This window comes from Conger conger, chromosome 18 (genome assembly GCF_963514075.1).
Source record: "Conger conger chromosome 18, fConCon1.1, whole genome shotgun sequence".
NCBI classification, from domain to species: domain Eukaryota; kingdom Metazoa; phylum Chordata; class Actinopteri; order Anguilliformes; family Congridae; genus Conger; species Conger conger.
The window spans coordinates 6345531-6366795 of record NC_083777.1 but is presented as its reverse complement, the minus strand read 5'-3'; the positions used below and the strand labels follow the sequence as shown (position 1 = coordinate 6366795).

The 21265-nt window shown below is 42.4% G+C and overlaps 1 protein-coding gene across 2 annotated transcripts; it reads left to right on the top strand.

Annotated features, from left to right (window-relative positions):
• The first annotated feature begins 3737 nt into the window (after nt 1-3737).
• On the top strand, nt 3738-15153 carry LOC133118566 (carbohydrate sulfotransferase 3-like). 2 transcript variants are annotated; one of them, XM_061228666.1, is made up of 3 exons: nt 3738-4065; nt 11872-12083; nt 13135-15153. In XM_061228666.1, the coding sequence occupies exons 2-3, from the start codon at nt 12004-12006 to the stop codon at nt 14414-14416; spliced, it is 1362 nt and encodes a 453-aa protein (XP_061084650.1). In that variant the 5' UTR covers nt 3738-4065; nt 11872-12003; the 3' UTR covers nt 14417-15153. The 2 variants fall into 2 exon arrangements, with proteins under 2 accessions (XP_061084650.1, XP_061084651.1); XM_061228667.1 differs by lacking the exon at nt 3738-4065 and adding an exon at nt 8593-8678.
• The last annotated feature ends 6112 nt before the right edge of the window (nt 15154-21265 follow it).

The following is a 21265-nucleotide window of genomic DNA, read 5'->3' as shown; positions in this document are numbered from 1 at the left end:
GCTGGTTTTTGTTTTTACCTTAATACCAGCAACTGATTCAGACCCAAGAAACCAGGTGAGGCCAGTTAACTGAGTAATTGATTGCTTTAATTGATCAATTAAGTGCTGAGTAACAACAAAAGCCAGCACACCCTGCGGCTCTCCAGGACCAGGAGTGAGGACCCCAGCACACCGTGCGGCTCTCCAGGACCAGGGCTACCGACCCCTGGGTTAGTCTAATGCCTACATTGCACCAGACTTAGAAAGCCTGCTGATAATAAGCAGTTTCCTATGGGTTGGAAACCTAAACACTAGTCAACGGGGTGGGCTATTCTATAGTTCAGAATATCCCACTACACAGGCACAAGTTTTAATAAAATGTCTTAAATAAGAATGTATTGAATATCAATTTGGTTTTAAATATTCAGTTTCACCAACTTACAAGTACAATCAGAATTTTTTTAATGTATTTGCATACATGGAGTACATTTGATACAGTTCTGATATTTTGTTAAACGTAGGCTGTATTGTACATTGTGTTGATACTGTTTGGTAGAGCATGCAGTGCAAACCACAGCCCCTCATGGTTGGACCGGAGACAAGAGCACATGACACAACAATAGCCAATCAGAGTGGATTAGCTAACCTTTCCCTTTCACTGAATTTTAAGTAGTGGATCAGGCTAAGCCACTCGCTCGCCAAGCCAATTAGCCTTTCAGAGCGGCCCTTAAAACACAGTGTTTAAAACATTGTGTGATATTTTATTAATATTATAGATGGTAAGATTGAAGTATTGTTGGATATTGTGTCATCTGAATATCGAGTGATCTGCTGGATTGGAAAGTCATAGTAAAATGATTAATATGGTCATGGAACCCTAATGGAACCGCCTGGTAAAACTCCTTGTTTGTGACTGTGGGTATACTGTATTTTAGTGCCATCTACTGGTGACCATCGCAGAAGCAGCTGATAAGTAAAGGAAACAAGAGGAGGATCATATGCTCTTGATTAATACATTATATAACATTATTGGCATTTGGCAGACGCTCTCATCCAGAGTGAGGTACAGTTGATTAGACTAAGCAGGAGACAATCCTCTCCTGGAGCAATGCAGGGTTAAGGGCCTTGCTTAAGGGCCAAACGGCTGTGTTATTGTGGTTACACTGGGGATCGAACTACCGAACTTGTGTCTCCCAGTCATGTACCTTAACCACTACGCTACAGGCCACCCTGTACGTACTTGTAACATACAGACTTTTTGCTCCTAATGGAAACTAACCTTGGGAAAATACATTTGCATTACATGTTGTTCTTCACACTTTAACAAATGACTACTACATGCAGTCCGTTGAAACAGCTTTTTTTACTAAAGCAATTCACATTTAGTAACTTGCTCAAGGATGCAATGGCAGTATCTCATTTGAGAATTCAACCTGCAAACTTTGGGCTATAAGAGTAGATAACCTAGAAGATTTGGAAAACATATTTTCTACATTATTTATTGAAATCTGCTGCCGTGTTAGCTAGGCCCTCTCAGGGTGCTAAAATGGCTCTTCGGGTGCTAAAATGGCTCTCAGTGGTACCACCCAATCTGCTGCTGTTTGCAGATAGGATAACGGCACATTGACACATGCTGAGGACAGCTGTAAGTAATAAGACTGGAGCTGTGCTGGCCCATGGGTGATCATTTTGTATTGAATGAATGAACTCTACACAAAAAACCAACAAATCTTCATGTTCTTGCTTCAGTTGAAGCACCTGCTAATTTACAGCTGTAATCATCTGCCTGGGGCCTGGCTTTGAGCTGTAAGAAGATGAAGTGCCTGTAACTCCTGGGTGTGCTGTAAGGGATGGGGTTCTATGGAAGCAGGGCACATAGGTACATGATTAACTTTAAAGCATAATCCTTTTCCACTTTCTCCCCTTTCATAAATTGCCTTAAGTTATCTTATTTCTGGCTTTGTGGTTGTTTTGTGAGTTTCTGTGGACATTGGCTTATTTTTTTAGTTCTGTATTTGTGTATGGTTAAGAATTGTACACTTCTAGCTACAGAATGAAGAAAGCCGCATGCTTTAAAACCTGTCACATAATTGACATCTTTTTCAAATATGCAGTTCAACAAAATATTGACTTGGCAAAAAATAGGCTTTAAGTAAATATTGTGATGTATTTCCACACACATTTAAGTATAAATTCCTATATTTAATGTTAAATTACATTGAGGTTACAAAAGAACACCCAGGAGTTTGAGAAAATGTAACTAGGCTATTAAACTGTACTGCTGTGGAACCATGCAACATTTCACCCGGGTTATGGTGCTGCTTTCTCAAAGAATTTGTGAGCTGCAGACTCAATGGCTCAGAAGGGGTTAAATTCGATTTTATTTGTATCGTGCGACTTACAAAAGGCACTGTCACAAAGCACCTTTGCAGAGATCCAGGCCTGAACCCCTAAGAACATGCTTACGATGGCAGTGGCAAGGAAAAAACTCTCTGGCTGGTAACAGGAGGAAGCCTTGAGCAGAACCTGACTCAGAGGAGGGGCCCAACTGCCACTGGCTAGAACTGGTTCATTTGAACTGAAATAAGTACGCCATTTTGACTCAAAAAGGCGAAAGTTATGAAACCTAGTTAAATTTAGAATAAATACACATTGCTCGGTTTGTTTATGTTTTACCTCTGAATGTGTCTGACTTAGAGAAGCCAGAGCTGGCACAGAACATAAAGAACAAAAAGAACAGCTTTATTGAACCCCATGGGGTAATTTGTCCTCTGCATTTGACCCATCATAGTTACTTGGGTGCAGTGAGCTGCAACCACGCGGCACCTCGGAGCAATGTGGGGTTAAGGGCCTTGCTCAAGGGCTCAACAGCTGTGCAGACCTTGATCCACCAAACTTACAGGTCCCAGCCATGTGCCTTAGCCACTACGCTACAGGCTAAAGGCACACCACTGCTGAAGCAGACACACCACTGCTGAAGCAGACACACCACTGCTGAAGCAGGCACACCACTGCTGAAGCAGACACACCACTGCTGAAGCAGACACACCACTGCTGAAGCAGGCACACCACTGCTGAAGCAGACACACCACTGCTGAAGCAGACACACCACTGCTGAAGCAGACGGAGCAGGCAGACTGCAGCTGAAGTCCCTGTCATTATCATTAAAATGTATAAACAAAAAAAATGTATAAACAAAAAAAATGTATAAACAAAAAAAAACAACCAGACGACTGCACAGACATTTAGCAAAGAATCACCAAACTCTAATGCGCAGACACACACACACGCACACACATACGCACACACACACACACACACACACACACAAACCAGAAATAAAGTTATAAAATTGTACCTGTCTAATAACTTCCTTGCTGCTGTTTACATGACAGAAGCAAATAGCTATGACTAGGATCCGAAGTGGCACTTCAAAAGCATCACATCCATGTCCCAATATTAATAGATAAAGGGTTGTTTTGCCTTTTGAAAATATTTTCGATTGTCGTTTATTGATACTGTTTGAAAATATAAAAAAAAAGACTGATTAAAATAAGATATTTCCTTTGAATACATTTTTCTTTGACCTCCAAAGTTTTCCACATCTTGGAAACGTAAAGCTCGACAAAATGAATGACAAGAATGGGCACGTTTGTGCAGGTGACCTTAATGCTGAAGATTGTATGTGCTACTACTGAACCGAATCACACAAGAAGTCCTGTGTTAATGCACCTGAACAGCGCGACCCTTGTCTAGAGACCGTCGACCTACGAGGGGGTTGGTCGCACTGACCACGTGACCATCTGCGGGCTCTTTTTGATAGAACAGTGTGCTTTTTCGTTCACCCAACCCACGTATACTGGGGGACGCAGGACATGTGTTCATGAAGTTTTCGTTTCCTTCACTAATTCATGTTTCAAAGAATAGCGTGGAAAATACATGTTTGCCGCTGAAATATTCGGTGCTGAAATATAAGGTCAGTATTACGGAGTTTCAGCTACGACGTTAGCGGACTGGGACAATGAGGGATGCCGTGGGGCGCGCAATTGTTCATGAAAAACCTTTGTCAAGAAGACACTGAGTTAAGTAAGTAATTGAAATAATATCAATGTACCTTTCGCATGTGTGATACTTTATATGTGTTTGGGTATATTTGTTTTGCACGCGTAATACCCTATGTTACAACAGTGGGGTAATATCAATGTGACTTTATCGATATTACTGAGATGCGGTATGGTCGTATATATCTGACATCAGGGAAATTACTGCTTCGGGTAAGGACCTGTTTTATGAGCCTGTAAAATTGACCGTTCGATTGCGGTGCACAGCTTAACTGAAAACCCGCAAACCATTGTTGTTAGCTCAAGCTAACAAAGGCGATCTGTGAGCAGGAATGTGACGGTCCATCACCATACGGTAGCAAGGCTACCCGCAACCTGAAGCTTCGTGTATCCTGGAGTAAAAATATTCACTCGGTTTGGATTTTTCCGCTCTTCTAGCGGAAAGGGGCATTATCGTCGTCACAGATTGCCTACCCAACACAAAATGCCATGCTCTAATATTTGATACATTTCACATGTAATCGTTTCTGTACACGGTTTGTTGATTGAAAGTAATCATTTGTATTTGTATATGTATTATTTATGCTCAGTTTGGTTTTAAAATGACAATCGTCTGCCCTGTTTCTTTCCATTGTTAGCACCATTATCAACTCTAAATATCTAAATGAAACTATCGGTTTATTAACAGGTATTATTATTATTATTATTATTATTATTATTATTGCTATTGTTATTATTAGTAGTAGTAGTAGTAGTATTGGTATTATTAGTATTATTATAATAAATTATACTAATACTAATAATAATAATAATAATAATAATAATAATAATAATGCCTATAATCACTGTCATAACTTAGTTTGTTGAAGTTATGTTAAATTACTGTTAATACTCTAAATGTTTAAGTTCAAGAATTTAATTAGAATTTCCCACCAGTGTATTATTTGCAATGGTACATGTGAACTGGAATCTTAAATGAAAATAAACAAATGTCTTTATTCACTGTTATGCCTCATTGATTGAAATGACATCAATTCACAAATCTCCATTGCAGCCATTTTAGCGGTCTGTCCCAGTAACCATTTGCCTCATTTCACGTACTGCTGTGTGAAGCCATGAAGGAGAATCCACTGATACCTCATTCCCCGCAATCTTGGTATCATCACAAACCTGAAATATACTCACTGACCACTATATTAGGTAGACCTGTACACCAGCTTGTTAATGCAAATATTTAATTAGCCAATCATGTGGCAGGAACTGAATGCATAAAAGCATGCAGACATGGTCATGAGGTTCTGCTGTTTCTCCGACCAAAGAAATGGGGAAGAAATGTGATCTTAGCAACTTTGACTGTGGAATGATTGTTGGTGCCCGACAAGGTGGTTTGAGTCTCTCAGAAACTGCTGATCTCCTGCAATTTTCACGCACAACAGTCTCTAGAGTCTTCAGAGAATAGTGCGGAAAACGTGTTGTCCTGCGGGCAAAAACGTGTTGTTAATGAGGGACGTCAGAGGAGAATGGCCAGACTGGTGGAAGTTGACAGGAAGGTGACAGTAACACAAATAACCACATATTGCAACAGTGGTATGCAGAAGAGCATCTCTGAACACAAAACATGTCAAACCTTTATGTGGATAGACTATAGCAGCAGAATACTTAATTAGTCAAAAAAATAGGTGTAAAATGCCTAGCAAAGTGCTCACTGAGTGTACTTGCTATATACCGTACACAGCAGGACTGCAGCATTATTCAAGACTGTACAGTAATGTAAAAAATGGCTTTTGGGGTTGAGGTGTTCTGTAGGAGATGGCTTTTTGGGTTGAGGTTCTGTAGGAGATGGCTTTTGGGGTTGAGGTTCTGTAGGAGATGGCTTTTGGGGTTGAGGTGTTCTGTGGGAGATGGCTTTTGGGGTTGAGGTTCTGTAGGAGATGGCTTTTGGGGTTGAGGTTCTGTAGGAGATGGCTTTTGGGGTTGAGGTTCTGTAGGAGATGGCTTTTTGGGTTGAGGTTCTGTGGGAGATGGCTTTTGGGGTTGAGGTGTTCTGTAGGAGATGGCTTTTGGGGTTGAGGTGTTCTGTAGGAGATGGCTTTTGGGGTTGAGGTTCTGTGGGAGATGGCTTTTGGGGTTGAGGTGTTCTGTGGGAGATGGCTTTTGGGGTTGAGGTGTTCCGTGGCAGATGGCTTTTGGGGTTGAGGTGTTCTGTGGGAGATGGCCTTTGGGGTTCAGGTGGTCTGTGAGAGATGGCCTTTAGGGTTCAGGTGGTCTGTGGGAGATGGCCTTTGGCTCAGGTCGATGCAGTTATTCCATCAGGGTTTTGTGAGTTTTGAGATAAAAACATTGGTGGGCAGATCGATAGTTGAAGGTTGGTAAACATCTGCTGTGTCAGTAAAGTGGGTCAGTAAAACAGTGCGTAGGCTGTGGGGAGATGAACAGTAGCAGATTCAAGGTTTGGCAAGTTTAATGAACAGTAGCACCTGGATTGAATCAATGGGACCACTTTACCTTCAATCATTCTGCAGTGATGATTGACAGTTTCACTTCTGTTCATACACACACACGCACACACACACAAAAGTATTCAGACCCTTTGCTGTGGCACTCCAAATTGTAGTCAGGTGCATTTGGTTTGCTTGAATCATCTTTGATGTGTCTAGAAATTGATTGGAGTCCACGTGTGGCAAATTGAATTGAACTGGGCCGACAATTCACCTTTCAGCACGACAATGACCCGAAGCATACTGCCGTGGTGATGCTGGAGAGGTTTTGGGACGAGTCTCTGACTGTCCGTGAGTGGCCCAGCCCAAGCCCAGACTTAAACCCCACAGAACACCTGTGGAGAGACCTGAAGATGGCAGTTCACCAACGCTTCCTGTCCAATCTGACCAGCTTGAGACGATATTGCGAGGCCAAGAAAAATGGGATAAACTGCTCAAATCCAGGTGTGCAAAGCTTGTCAAGACTTCGCCAAGAAGACTCAAAGCTGTAATTGCTGCCAAAGGGGCTACTACTAAGTACTGAATACTTATATACATGGGAGATTTCAGTTTTTTCATTTTTAATTTGCAAAAATGGCAAGGCCATTGTTGGTAATGCTTTTTGTAAAGTACTAAGATATGTCAGTTGCTTTATTTTGTTTTATACTGGCTTTAATATGTTTCATTGAATTTTTATGATCATAGAATTGCCATTCACCCAGTGAAAATGAACTGAGCTGTATACTATATACCTAGATTAAACAAGAAGCATCACGCGTTGGCAGTGTACACATCCGGAGGAAAACTGAAGAACGTGGTTTAGGAAAGAATTGTCTGCATAATTAGAAACAGATCTCAGGTCCTGTTACTGTAGTTCAGCACACACCAGCATTTGTTACCTTTTTTCCTTTTTTTTTTATTAGCACTGCGTTTAATCCGTGACTCAGCTGGCTGTGTGTTTAATGCCCCTGTGTGCAGCATGCGTAGTACTGGATATGTACACATCTGTTTGTAATAAACATCTGGGCCAGTTTCCCAGCCTCTCACTCTTCCAAGAGAGACTAGACAGACTCCAGCAATACAGAAGGGTTTTTCTATGGTCCAGACAGTTGCAAGCGTTTTTTTCAACAATGCCTACATTCAGGAGTGCAAGACAAAATGTGGATTATTCATTTGTATTGAAACATATAGACATTCATAAGAGGACGTGTACATTCCCTGCTGAAAAAAACGTCTCAAGCTCGGTTTTGAAACAGCTGGTAGCTGGTTGACCTGTTAGACCAGGTCTATACTCAACACGGTTGGACCAGCTCCGGCTATCTTTTGAAACAGCTGGTAGTTGGTATTTCAAGCCGGCCATAGCTGAATTTTACAGCAGGGTTTATAATAAAATATGCTGACATGTATTTTTTAAAAGCCAGTGCTGAGAGAGCTTAAAAGCTCTGGAACCGAATTTGGTCTTAAATAATGGCGGGATTCTTTTTTGCTGGTCCATGCGAGACCAAATGTACATTTAATTTGTATGTTGGCATGTTAGCATTCTCACTAACATTCTGTGATTTGCCCTATAGAGTGCTTTGTTGGTGCTGTACTTGTATTTTCTCATTATAAACAGCGTTATGATATCTAGTGTTAAGCAATCTGGCTCAAGCTACCTGGTAACCTTTCTGGAAGCTAGCTTGTTATCTAACTAGCATTTAGCATGTATTAAAACAACTGTGAAGCTAGATGCAGAGTATGCAGGAATTCACTTTTCCAGCTTGTGCGTGTCACATAAATACTCGTGGTCAGTGGCAGATTTAAGTCTTAGCTAACACTTATAACAGCCTGACTTGCATATGGGTTTGCTGTTTGAATGCTCTGCATTAAGGAGAAATCCTCACTGGTGGGATTTCAGCTCGCCGTTTAAGAGGAGGCATCCTGTTCTTCTGATCCTGCCCTGAAGCAGACTCTCTGGACTTGATGTGTTCAGCGGCTGTTTTCTGGCTGCCCCGCTGCACACTGATCTTTACAGTACTGCTGAGGCTCCGTAAATCTGAACAGGCACATGTCTTTGTCCTGCAGCCTATATCCGAGCCTGGTAAAAAGGACATACAGCCGACTAACACAGGATCTTTCACCTTCACTCACAGTGCAGTGCAGCAGTGATTCAGAGCGTCTGGTAAGGAATACACTTTTTCAGCTTAGTTTATTCCTATTAAAAACTAAAAAAAAATAACAAATGTTTTCATTGTACTAGAGAGTGTCTTCTAGTCAGGCTTTAGCAGTCTGGCCTTTCCCACTTGCGTAGTTTGCTTGGTTCTCCTGCTGCAGCGCTCATCAGAGCAGGGCTGTTCCAGCCCCACATTGAGGAGCAGTCCCAGCTCCTGCTGCTCCTTCTGTCTGCTGCTCCTTCTGCTCCTTCTGCTCCTGCTGCTCCTTCTGTCTGCTGCTCCTTCTGTCTGCTGCTCCCTGGCAGAGCGTGAGCGGGGCTCTACATGGCCCCCGCCGGGATCACAGGTCACTCCACTCTACGGGGGTTTCAAAGGGAGCGTGATAAATCTCCCTGGTTCCGTGCAGGAGTGCTCCAGCTCCGTATGAGCCTGTTCCTGCTGGGCTGGACCTGGTTCCAGAGGGACTGAATGAAGTCCATTTACCAGGTGTTTCTCAGCCCCGCTCCCTCTCTTAGCTCACACCTGCTCTTTGGAAAAGCATGGCTGATGTTACAATTCATTTATCATGTTTTATTTGCGTATAATTTATTCCGTAAATGTACGCGGCACGACAAGCACACACATTTTGGCCGCAGCCATCAATGTGCTGAACTACTAACGAGGTCCAGTCACACACAGTAAAACGAACTTGTGTCAACTTTATTTAACAATTTACTGTCCGGGTCCCTTAAAATTTTAAAAAGGTTTTACATTTTTAGTTAACACCAAGTTTGTCGTATCAAATACCATCTCGGTTGAAGGACAAACAATATTTTTTTCCAGACAAAGCATCTTTATGTGGAATAGCCTACTACTGTACATAAATGCATAGTGGAAATGCAATCATCATCACAAAGATAATCTACTGCTGACAGTTTATTTAAAAACAGTAAAAGACAGTAAAAAGACAGTAAAGCGTAAATTAAATCTCTAATGTTATCAACATGTGAAAGTGGTTGGGTATTTAGTTTGTTTTGCCATCTCTGATAAATCAGTGCTGATACCCAATATCTCTCTGATAAATCAGTGTGAAACCCTGTATCTCTTTGATAAATCAGTGTGCGACCCTGCATCTCTCTGATAAATCAACACTGATATCCTGTGTCTCTGATAAATCAGTGCTGATATCCTGTATCTCTGATAAATCAGTGTGAGACCCTGTATCTCTCTGATAAATCAGTGTGAGACCCTGTATCTCTCTGATAAATCAGTGTGAGACCCTGTATCTCTCTGATAAATCAGTGCTGAGACCCAGTATCTCTCTGATAAATCAGTGCTGAGACCCAATATCTCTCTGATAAATCAGCACTGAGACCCAGTATCTCTCTGATAAATCAGTGCTGAGACCCAGTATCTCTCTGATAAATCAGTGCTGATATCCTGTATCTCTGATAAATCAGCGCTGAGACCCAGTATCTCTCTAATAAATCAGCGCTGAGACCCAGTATCTCTCTGATAAATCAGTGCTGATATCCTGTATCTCTCTGATAAATCAGTGCTGATATCCTGTATCTCTCTGATAAATCAGTGCTGATATCCTGTATCTCTCTGATAAATCAGCGCTGAGACCCAGTATCTCTCTGATAAATCAGCGCTGAGACCCAGTATCTCTCTGATAAATCAGTGCTGAGACCCTGTATCTCTCTGATAAATCAGTTGATTTTTCTCTGTGTGAAAAGAAGCCCTCACACTGCTGCCTACGCATGGTACACTCCGGACTCACGCTGAACGAGGGTTATAAAAGTAACCTCCCACTGGCAAAGGGCAATAAAGCTAACTTTCCATACAGGAAGGGCAGTAAAGCTAACCGCCAGTACTGTTGGCAGAAAGGGAGGAAAAATGAACATGAGTGTATGCTGTGCGGGTCTACTATATTACAGACCATATCAGATACTTTCAATTTGGCTAACTATTATGCAATAATAAAGTAACAGAGAAATGTGCAGCTCTTATATTGGAGTGTAGCGTCCTCACATTCTGCATGAAAACAAAAGGAGCTCTTAGTTACATTTATTAGTTTGACATTATACGTAATTGAGTGAATCAGGGAAGAAAGTCTTAATCTAACCCAGAACCTTTCCTTGGCCCAGAGCTTCTGCTTGTGCCGGGAAGGATTCGCAAGCCCTCAACACTTCCTTTAAAAAGCAGGGAAGCAGGCGTCCTCTATTTACCAAACGCACAGAGGGGGTTCTGTATCAAACTCGAACATTTTAGATGAGAGCTGCTCTGTTTCACTGCAGTGTTTAAAGCCAAGGAAAGATTTTTCCATCTGTGTCTCGTTTTCAGTACCAGTTTCAATTTGGCTGTGATATGGACGGTTGTTTCACAGTTCTTTAAATAATTAGTTTTTGTTTCAACCACTTTAGTCCTCGTTTTTTTTTTAATATGTTTGTGGAAGCTTAAATGTAGCACAGGGATTTCAGATTAAATTGACATAGCCTTGTAACTAGTTTAAAAACACATACAGGTACTTTAATTCTTGGAACAAACATGGCTTTATTTGCTAATTTTGGTCATTGCTGAACTATATAAAACAAATGAATCACAGATAAAAGTTGTAAAGTCACAGGGGCAGCCTGTCTAGTGGCTAAGGTTCAACACTGGGACCAAGAAGCCATGATAAGATCCACACAGCTGTTGGGCCTTTGAGCAAGGCAACCCCACATTGCTACGAGGGGGATTGTCCCTTGCTTTGACTGCAAGTCGCTTTGGATAAAAGCATCAGCTAAATAACTCATTAAGTACAAATATTAACTCTCTGGGCCTTTTTAAACAGGGGCCCCAGACTCTGGCTCAGAGCCAAACTCTGACCAGCCTTGTTCCAGTACTGAAAAAATATACTTGAGCAGATCTTTGAACAGCGCACGTGTTGATGCACCGAGACAGCACTTAAGGCTAGAGAAGACCTCATAGAAAGGTGTGGAACTGGAAGAACTGGATGGTGAAATGACAGCCCTCCGGGAATTGCCCGCCCTTGAAAGAAATGTATTAATAACATTAGCTCTCAACATCAGAAACAGCTCCGCAACTATCCTGAAATGTCTCTGGTTGTGTTTTATTAGGGAACCCCCCCAGTTTAAACACTTGTCTGCGTTTTATTGCGTTGTGATATTGATTGTCTCCACATGCGGAGTGTGTTGATCTGCCCTTTGTCGTTGGCAGGATGGAGCTGTACGTGAAATGAGAAATGCATCAGGGCCACAGGCTTTCTGAAGAAGTGCTGGAGCCTCATACTTTGGACACCACCGATTAGAAAAGCAGCTTGTGGTTGGTGTGGGTCGACTTCATCCAAGAATGAGGAACAAGTATGCAGTGATCTTTGTCTTTATCGTGGCACTCGTCATTATTGAAAAGGAGAACAACATTATCGCAAGGTACGTGTGAGACCACTCCCGGAGATTATCTAGAGCAGGGGTGTCACACTGAATCCCCAGGGGGCCGCAGTGTCTGCGGGTTTTTGCGGTTTCCTTTCAATCTGCTGCCAATTAAGGCCAATTAAGGCCTTGAGAACAAGGCGTGTGGATACTTTAACCAATCAGTGACTTGAATGAACCCAGAACACCCCAAAAACCTTCCAGGACTGGAGTTTGACACCTGTGATCTAGAGGTACCTTAGAGCACTCTTGAACTGTACATTATTTTGAGGAAAGTTAGAACGCTCATGGAGATTATCTTTATATACAAAAGTCTTAGGTACCTGTATAACATTCTATACAGATAAGATTCTTTAAAAAATAATTAAATGAAAGGTCCTAAATAAACTTACTGTACATTTTACATTACATTTTGGTAATTTGGCAGAATAGTTAAAAACTGAATCAAATCAATATTTTTTGTGACCACCCTTCGGCGTTAAAACGTAAGACAATCAGCAGGGAGGTTGTTCCAAGCATGTTGGAGAACTTGCCACAGTTCTTCTGCAGACTTTGGTTGGCTCCTTGCTTCTGATCTCAGACAGCCTTGATCAAGTTTTTATGTAAAAAGTAGTCAATTGCTTACAGTTAATATGATACTTTTTTAAATTAAATACTTTTGGAAAATGAATATTTGGAAATCTCAAATGTGTTCTTTTATACTCACACACACCAAAAAATGAATATATATATAATAAAGTCTAGGGTGCCTAAGACTTCTGCACAGTACTGTAGGTCATTACAGTCACCAACAAATAATTTGTATGTGACAACATGTTAGGCAATATGGATAGTATGTTTTTCACCCTTTTTATATCATTTGTGTGACTTGTGTTGAATAGCTGCAGGTAGATGTTGGTAATAGCGCAAGTTAACTTGACTGGCTCCTACAGTGATGGACAGCATATAGCAGCCCCATTCACAGTGAGGTTCCAGAAGCTTCTCCTAGGTTTCAGATTGATTCAACAGCTCTTCTAACTGGGACCTGTCTGTCTGTATGTCTGTCTGTCAGGGTCTCTGATAAACTCACCACGAGGCAGAATCCTCACACTCCCCTGAAGCCCACTGTTTCCTCCATGGATCCACTGAAGCCCACTGTTTCCTCTGTGGATCCAATGAAGCCCACCGGGTCTTCCTCCTCCTCCTCCCCCTCCTCCTCCTCCTCCTCGTGTCCCCCCAGGGAGCCCAGCACCACGGTCCAGCCCCCCGGGAGGCGTGAGGTGACCCTCACGGAGGCGCCGCGGAGGCGCAGAGACGTCGGGAAGCACATCCTCCTGCTCGCCGCCACCAGGACCGGCTCGTCGTTCGTGGGCGAGTTCTTCAACCAGCAGGCCGGCACCATGTTCTACCTGTTCGAGCCGCTGTGGCACGTGGAGAGGAGGCTGGTCTCGGCCCCCGGGGGCACCAACTCCTCGGTGTCCTCCCGCACCTACCGGGAGGTCCTTCAGCAGCTGTTCCTCTGCGACTTCTCCCTGCTGGAGCGCTTCATCGAGCCGCCGCCCGCGCGCCACGTCACGGCCGCCCTGTTCCGCCGCGAGTCCAGCGCCTCGCTCTGCGAGGAGCCCGTCTGCACGCCCGCGGTCAAGGACGTGTTCGAGCGCTACCACTGCAAGGAGAGGCCCTGCGGCCCGCTCAACTTCACCCTGGCCTCGCTGGCCTGCCGGCGCAAGGCCCACCGGGCCATCAAGACCGTGCGGGTGCGGCAGCTGGAGGCGCTGCGCCCCCTGGTGGAGGACCCGCGCCTGGACGTGCGGGTCATCCAGCTGGTGAGAGACCCGCGGGCCGTGCTGGCCTCCCGCATGGTGGCCTTCTCCTACAAGTACAAGAACTGGAAGGTGAACGGGGAGGTGCCCATCGACGACGAGGAGGTGAAGCGGCTGAAGGGGAACTGCGAGAGCGTGCGCCTGTCGGCCGAGGTGGGCCTGAGGCGGCCCGCCTGGCTGCAGCGCCGCTACATGCTAGTGCGCTACGAGGACATCGCCCGCTACCCCATGCAGAAAGCCACGGAGATGTACCGCTTCTCCGGCATCCCCTTCACCCCGCAGGCGAGGGAGTGGATCCGCAGGAACACCCAGGCCTCCAGCGAGGCTGGCGGCGTTTACTCCACGCAGAAAAACTCCTCCAAGCAGGTGGAGAAATGGAGGTTCACCATCCCCTTCAACCTGGCACAAATGGTGCAGAAGGTGTGCGGTCCAGCCATGAAGCTATTCGGGTACAGATTTGTTTACAACGAAGACATGCTAACTAACAAGTCATACAGTTTGCTGGATGAAAAGACATTTCGATTTGTATAGTCTATTAATGCCAGGGGTTTTGTTGTTTTTCAGTACAGTTTTTTACCTTTTTTACCTTATTTCAGTTTTGTTGAAATAAAAAATGTTTTACAGGAAAACCTAAAACATGCGAAGGGAAGACCATGTACTGTTTGAATTTCAAGATGTCGAACTCTGTTGAGCTGCGTTTTGGGGATCAAGGTTTACACTGCTGTCTCATTGATTTATGGTGAAGCTTTATTTATAAATGCCTAAAAATGGAAAAGTTTAACTTATTTTGAATGGGTTAACTGGTTACTATTATGTACTTTATTCAAAGGATCATAGTCATTCTCCAGAAGATGCTGTACAACATATTAGCAGCGGGTAATGGTGGGTTTCTGTACCTGTGACTTCTGTGTATTTGCATTGTGTTGCTGTCACATACAGGACTACATCCACCATTACCAGGGTATAACTCCAAACTGAACGCAGTAAGGACACCAGTGTGTTAATGGACAAAGACCATTGAAGCTGCTTGTAGACCACAGGCGCGGTCTTGAGATTGTGGATATTTAATATGAAAATGTGTTTTCAAAAAGAAAACTTGAAAAGAAAATCTACGTTCATTGAAGAATATTTTCTTGTGACTTATTTAACAGGCTGTTTTACAGTGTTGTCCTATTGGAATGTGTAAAGTCCATGGGAGTTATCCTCTTTATGGAGGTGTGTGTGTGTGTGTGTGTGTGTGTGTGTGTGTGTGTGTGTGTATCCATGGCGTTTCATACTTGGAATTGTCAATGGTTATTTGGTCTTTTGAAATAAATGAATGAGACATTTGTGTCAAACAAGGATTTGTGTAATGTGTTTGTGTGCTATTTGTCATACAAAACTATAAAGATACATCCAGCTCTTTTATTCCGAATGGAATTATCTTTTATTGTATTATTGCAGCCAAATTGCCCAGAATCCAGGGACACATAAAGGCTGCATGATATGGTTGTGTATACACAGTACAGTAACACACAGTGCAGGCTAATTGATGAATTGATGAGTCCACTCTCACCAGTTAAAGACGTCTTGTAGATGGTGTCTGTTTCTCTGGCGTGGAGTACAGGTAATAAAGTTGATGGTTGCCCTGTTTATGATTTTGTTCCTCATTTTGTCACTCTGAAATTAAGCTGTAAGAAACTCAAACTGTATATGCCAGCAGGTCCTCACTAGAGTGTATATGTTCACGAAAGTCTTAGATATAGTCTACATTACATTACATTACATTACATTACATTATTGGCATTTGGCAGACGCTCTTATCCAGAGCAACGTACAGTTGATTGGACTAAGCAGGAGACAATCCTCCCCTGGAGCAATGCAGGGTTAAGGGCCTTGCTCAAGGGCCCAGTGGCTGTGCAGATCTTATTGTGGCTACACCGGGATTAGAACCACCGTCCTTCCGTGTCCCAGTCATTTACCTTAACCACTACACTACAGGCCACCCTTCTATGCTACAGGCCGCCCCTCTATGCTACAGGCTGCCCCTATCAACCAACTAATGCCAGGATTTGATTTTAAAAACTTGATAATGTTGACATTACATCCTGGAAATGTGACCACTCCAATTTTTGCCAAAATAGAATTTCTCATTGTAGAGGTATTGTCATTCAAGCAGGAAATAATCTTAAGAGCTGAACACAATTTTATGTCTACTTTATGTCTACTAATACTGCTCAGAACAAAAGTTATGGTCATTCAGAAATGATCACTCATGCCACTTAGCAATAACTTTTTTATATTTGATGGCTTACTTGAATGAATGACTTGAATGAATTCCAAACTTCTAAAACCAGTTGATATTTTGGTTAAGAAGAGCCACAAGGTAAATTTTCCCAATCAAAATTAAACTTGGTGTACTTCATAAGGTATAATAAAGAGTTGTTATTGCTATGTCTTGGCATGTTTTGATCATTTCAAATAGAACCTTAATTCATGAAAAAAACATACTACATCAGTTGTATGGCATCTAAACTAAACACTAGTAAATAGCTTGGTTAGGAACAAGCAAAATGTAGTCAGATAATTTATTTAAAAATGCCCACAATTTGGGCCATAAAATGGGCCATAAAATGACCAAAAGTGTTAGCTATTCAACCAAGTAGATTGTAAGGTAGAAAGTATCTAATCACTATAAAACTTTATGTTCTTCAAAAGGTATAATAGTCTTACTTATGTCCAAAAATTTGAATTGATACTGCAATGGCTTTGTATGTTTAGCTCAGTTAAAATATTTACCCAATGTTACCGAAAGGCTCCTATCAGCCCAGAATCCACAGAACGCAGGAGCAATCAGTACAGTCTGTTTAATCAGGTTTAAGGAACAGCTGACATATATTCATCTCCATTAGACACTGTGCAATACATTACAATGCAAAGCACCCCAACATAAATTAAGAGTTTGAATGCACCCTTTATAACTTTTTAACGAGTTACTGTTTTAAAGGGAATTGTGAGTAGTCTGGTCTTCACAATAACCTCTTTCTCATATGTGTCCTGTGTGGACTGAAGTTCACAAAGAAGTGTTCTAGGTGAGCAAGCATATGTCCACCTTAAATAATTAATCGCTATGTGCAACAGGTAACAAATCACAAATGAAAGCCAATCACACACCTGGCAGTAATATAATTAACCAGGGTTAAAATCAGATGTGTAGCACTTGTGTCTGTCTGGTAAGAAGCAGAGTAGGGTGTGATATTGTTTGTGTGAAGGCGCCTTATTTTTTAAAATATATATATATTCTATAATGAGGTTTCATTTGGTGCATTTTGTTAGTACCTCTGAAATTATTTGAACAAATTATTTTAAAATGTAACATGGAGGGTTCCAAGCTGAACTTGGTTAAAACACTAGATTTTCTTTTTATTGGAATTGTGTGTTTGTTACTGGTGCTTGAGAACATTTGTTTGTACTTCAGGAAGAAAAACAAATTTAACATGACCACGGGCTATGTGCCACTTAATGAATGCTCCTGTGTGCACCATCTGTTCAGCATTACCATGCCTTATCGTTTGGTCCATAAGCGTTTAAACTCTAGCATTTTATAGTACCTGTTTCAGACTAATGCCTACAATTATGGGGGTAAACCACGTATAACTCATTCTATAACTTTGTGTTTAAAGATGGGCCAGTGAGGACTAGTATTGCACAGAACTAGTGATTTGTTATGATTTATGTGAAGGCCTTTTTTGAAAATGTATTTCATTTTGATAACATGAAAGATTCCCACAGCTGTTGAGCCCTTGATTAAGGCCCTTAACCCTGCATTGCTTCAGGAGGGATTGTCCCCTCTCCTTACAGTCTAATCAACAGTAAGTTGCTTTGGAGTGTCAGCTAGATAACAAATTATTTGCTATCTTGGTCTACAAGCTTGAAATCCTAGCAGTTTTTCCTTTAGGGAAAAAGAACGGATTAAAGAAATCTAAAAAAAATAGTTTGGTGGCTGAAATGGTGCACAGTAAGTGGGTCATGCACTGTGTAGATGTGTAGAGCCGTTCTGTTCCTCCGTATTGAATGCTGGGTGTTAACATGTTTATTTCATGCTGGCTTCCTGCCCTGCTTGTTCCTAGTGCAGTATTCCTGCTGTATCAGTGTAGTATTCCTGCTTCAGGTATGTGGCATTCCCACTGTATCAGTGCAGTTTTCCTGATTTATTAGGGCAGTATTCCTGCTGCATCAGCGCAGTGTAATATTTCAGCCCTATCCGTGCAGTTTCCTTGATTTATCATTCAGAATTCTTGTCCAGGACAAATGGGTCCCGTTTCCATTAGTCTGGGAGTGCAGCACATGCTGTGCTTTTGACCAAACTGGCTGAATCTTTCACTGAAATGGTTTGTGTTGTAGGACAGTGTTTTGGAGTCTTGTCTTACCCAATTAACACGCTCTATAAGAATCATTTAATTCTTTGTAAGCGCCTATGGAGAGCCCGTTTCCACGGTTGCGCTGGTTTTGGGTGGTTCTCCGTGTCCGTAGAGCAGTGCGAAGCAGGCATGCTGATATTCAGCATTTTTGTTTCATACAAAATGTGGTCTGAAGAGTCTTCCAAATTGTAGCCTTGGGGAACTGAGTCTCAAACAGTAGGGGTGCTTATGTAACTGAGACTTGCCGGGTAAAGAGGGCCTTTGAAAGGGGGTGTGTTGGGGGAAGGGGCACTGAAGGAGATTTATTCAGGACATTCATCAGTCCCTTTCCTGAGAGAGGAGGGCGGAAAGCAGGGGGGCCGGGTGCTAAAGGCAGCTACATCTCCTCAATCGGGCCACGGCGCCCGCGACTGTCCTATTGCTGCGATGGTGAAATACACACCGCGTCAAGACCGTTCCTACAGCACCGCCTGCTCTGCCTGTGTCTGTGAAGGCGCTTCCTGCTTAACACAGGTTAAGATTGTCAGATAATGTTATGATGAGAACTCAGAACATGTATATTATTTCAAACAAGTCACATGCTTGTCTCTATAATTTGTGAATTATGAAAATATTATAGTTTTCATTCAAGGTGAGGGTGTAGCTCTGTTGTACAGTGCGTCTATGTGCACTGCGGAACCACCCAAAATCAGCGCAGCGCAACCGTGGAAACGGGCTCTCCATAGGCGCTTACAAAGAATTAAATGATTCTTATAGAGCGTGTTAATTGGGCAAGAGGAGACTCCCAAACACTGCCCTACAGCACAAACCATTTCAGTGAAAGATTCAGCCAGTGTGGTCAAAAGAAGCACAGCATGTGCTACACTCCCAGACTAATGGAAACAGGACCCATTTGTCCCGGACAGGAATTCTGAATGATAAATCAAGGAAACTGCACGGATCATGGTATAGCACAGTGTATGTGCACTGCAGATGGTATAGGTGCGTGCGTGCGTGCGTGCGCTGCTGATGGTATAGCACAGTGTGTGTATGTGTACTAAAGATGGTATAGTTGTGTGTGTGTGTGTGTGTGTGTGTGTGTGCACTGCTGATGGTATAGCACAGTGTGTATGTGCACTGCTGATGGTATAGTAGTGTGTGTGTGTACTGTTGAAGTTTGATCAAAATGCTCTTATTGAAAACCAGGAATGTTTAGAATAATGATGAAGTTTGATTTAAATGCTTTTATTAAAACTGTGAAATGGTTAGAATTGAGAATAAGTCAGCATGAGTAATTAGAACTGTGTGTCTGTTCAAACACATTGAGCTCCGAAGTACAGTGCAGAGAACATTTAATCAGGTGTTTAAAAAGCCACAGCATTGGATATGACCAGTGATGCCAGTCAAGCAATATGTGTCTTTGCAGAGAAATGTTTTGAGTTATTATAGAGGCGAAAGGTTAAGACGGCTCAGCTGTCATAGAGTGACAGAAAATATTAAGGCGGGTTAAGAGAGACAATGTGATGTTATATGACAAATGATTGGTTAGCTATAATGCATAAAGACTAGGATACTTCCTACTGTTACTTTGGAATTCTCTGGTCTCTGGAAGCTTCTTGCATGGAGCACACAGACTCCCGAGATTAATCTGTTTTATTTTAAACTAAAGATTTGTAATGAGCAACTATTGACTCTGAATATTTCTTCAACATCATTGCTGCCAATACAACTTCACCAACATAAAAGGGACAAAAAATATTTCCTCAATAGTACTAGAGATGGTATATTAGTGTGTGTGCACTGCAGATGGTATAGTAGGGTGTGTGTGTGCATGTGCGTGTGCACACTGCAGATGGTATCGTAGATGTGTGCTGCAGATGGTATAGTAGTGTGTGTGCACTGCAGATGGTATAGTAGGGTGTGTGTGTGCGTGTGCGTGTGCACACTACAGATGGTATCGTAGATGTGTGCTGCAGATGGTATAGTAGTGTGTGTGCACTGCAGATGGTATAGTTGTGTGTGTGTGTGTGTGCGCTGCAGGAAGGTGGGGAGTTGAAGTGCATCATGCACATGGCTGAGCCCCTGTAGTATTCACCATGGCGGGTTCATAAAGAACGCCCTGTTCTCTCGATGTTGACCGTTCATGCAGGGGCCCTATCATCAACCACACACACAGCGGCCTTTACAAGCCAACACACTGCTCCTTAGTTTTACACTCCAAATCTCCAATTCATAAATATTGGATTATGTTTATCACTTCCAAAATAAATAACTTGGGGCCTGAGCCAAACACATAATGAGTATTTCAGTTGGAATGGGTTCATAAGCTAATGAGGATTGATTAATGAAAGGTTCATAAGGTAATGACAGTGCATAATGAGGGGTTCATAAGCAAATGGGGATGGTTAATGAAGAATAGTAAGCTACAGTAATGAGAACGTATAATGAAATGTTCATAAACTTATGACAATATTTAATGAAGTGTCAGCTAATGCCAGTTGTTAACAAAGGGATCATTAACTAATGCAAATTGTGTGTGAGAGAATGGTTAATGATGGGTTCATGAAGTTTTGAACATACTACTCTGTGCCCACTTCAAAACCGAACCCTTCAACCCCCCAACTCAATTCTTCCCAGGAGCAAAAAGCATGGAATTAATTTCAGTGACCTACAGAGGGCACTATACCCTAATATAAATAAAATTCCACTGTTATCACCCCTAATAGTGAAAATATTTACAATGAGGGACATACTTATGGAGGGTTTCTTGCTTTTTCAGTCTTACCTCAAAATCTACTGTGGAAATGAAGACCGTGTTATTACCGGATTACGCATTTGTGCGTTAACAGGTTTTACTGCGGTTCTAAAAATAGATTTTAAATATGCACTCCAACTCTCGCATTCCACTGAGTGAGACCCAGGAAGACTGTAGTGAATAAATACCGTCTTCTCAGCATCGTCAGTATCCAAGCCTGGCGTCCCCTGATGGCTGAAGCTGGGT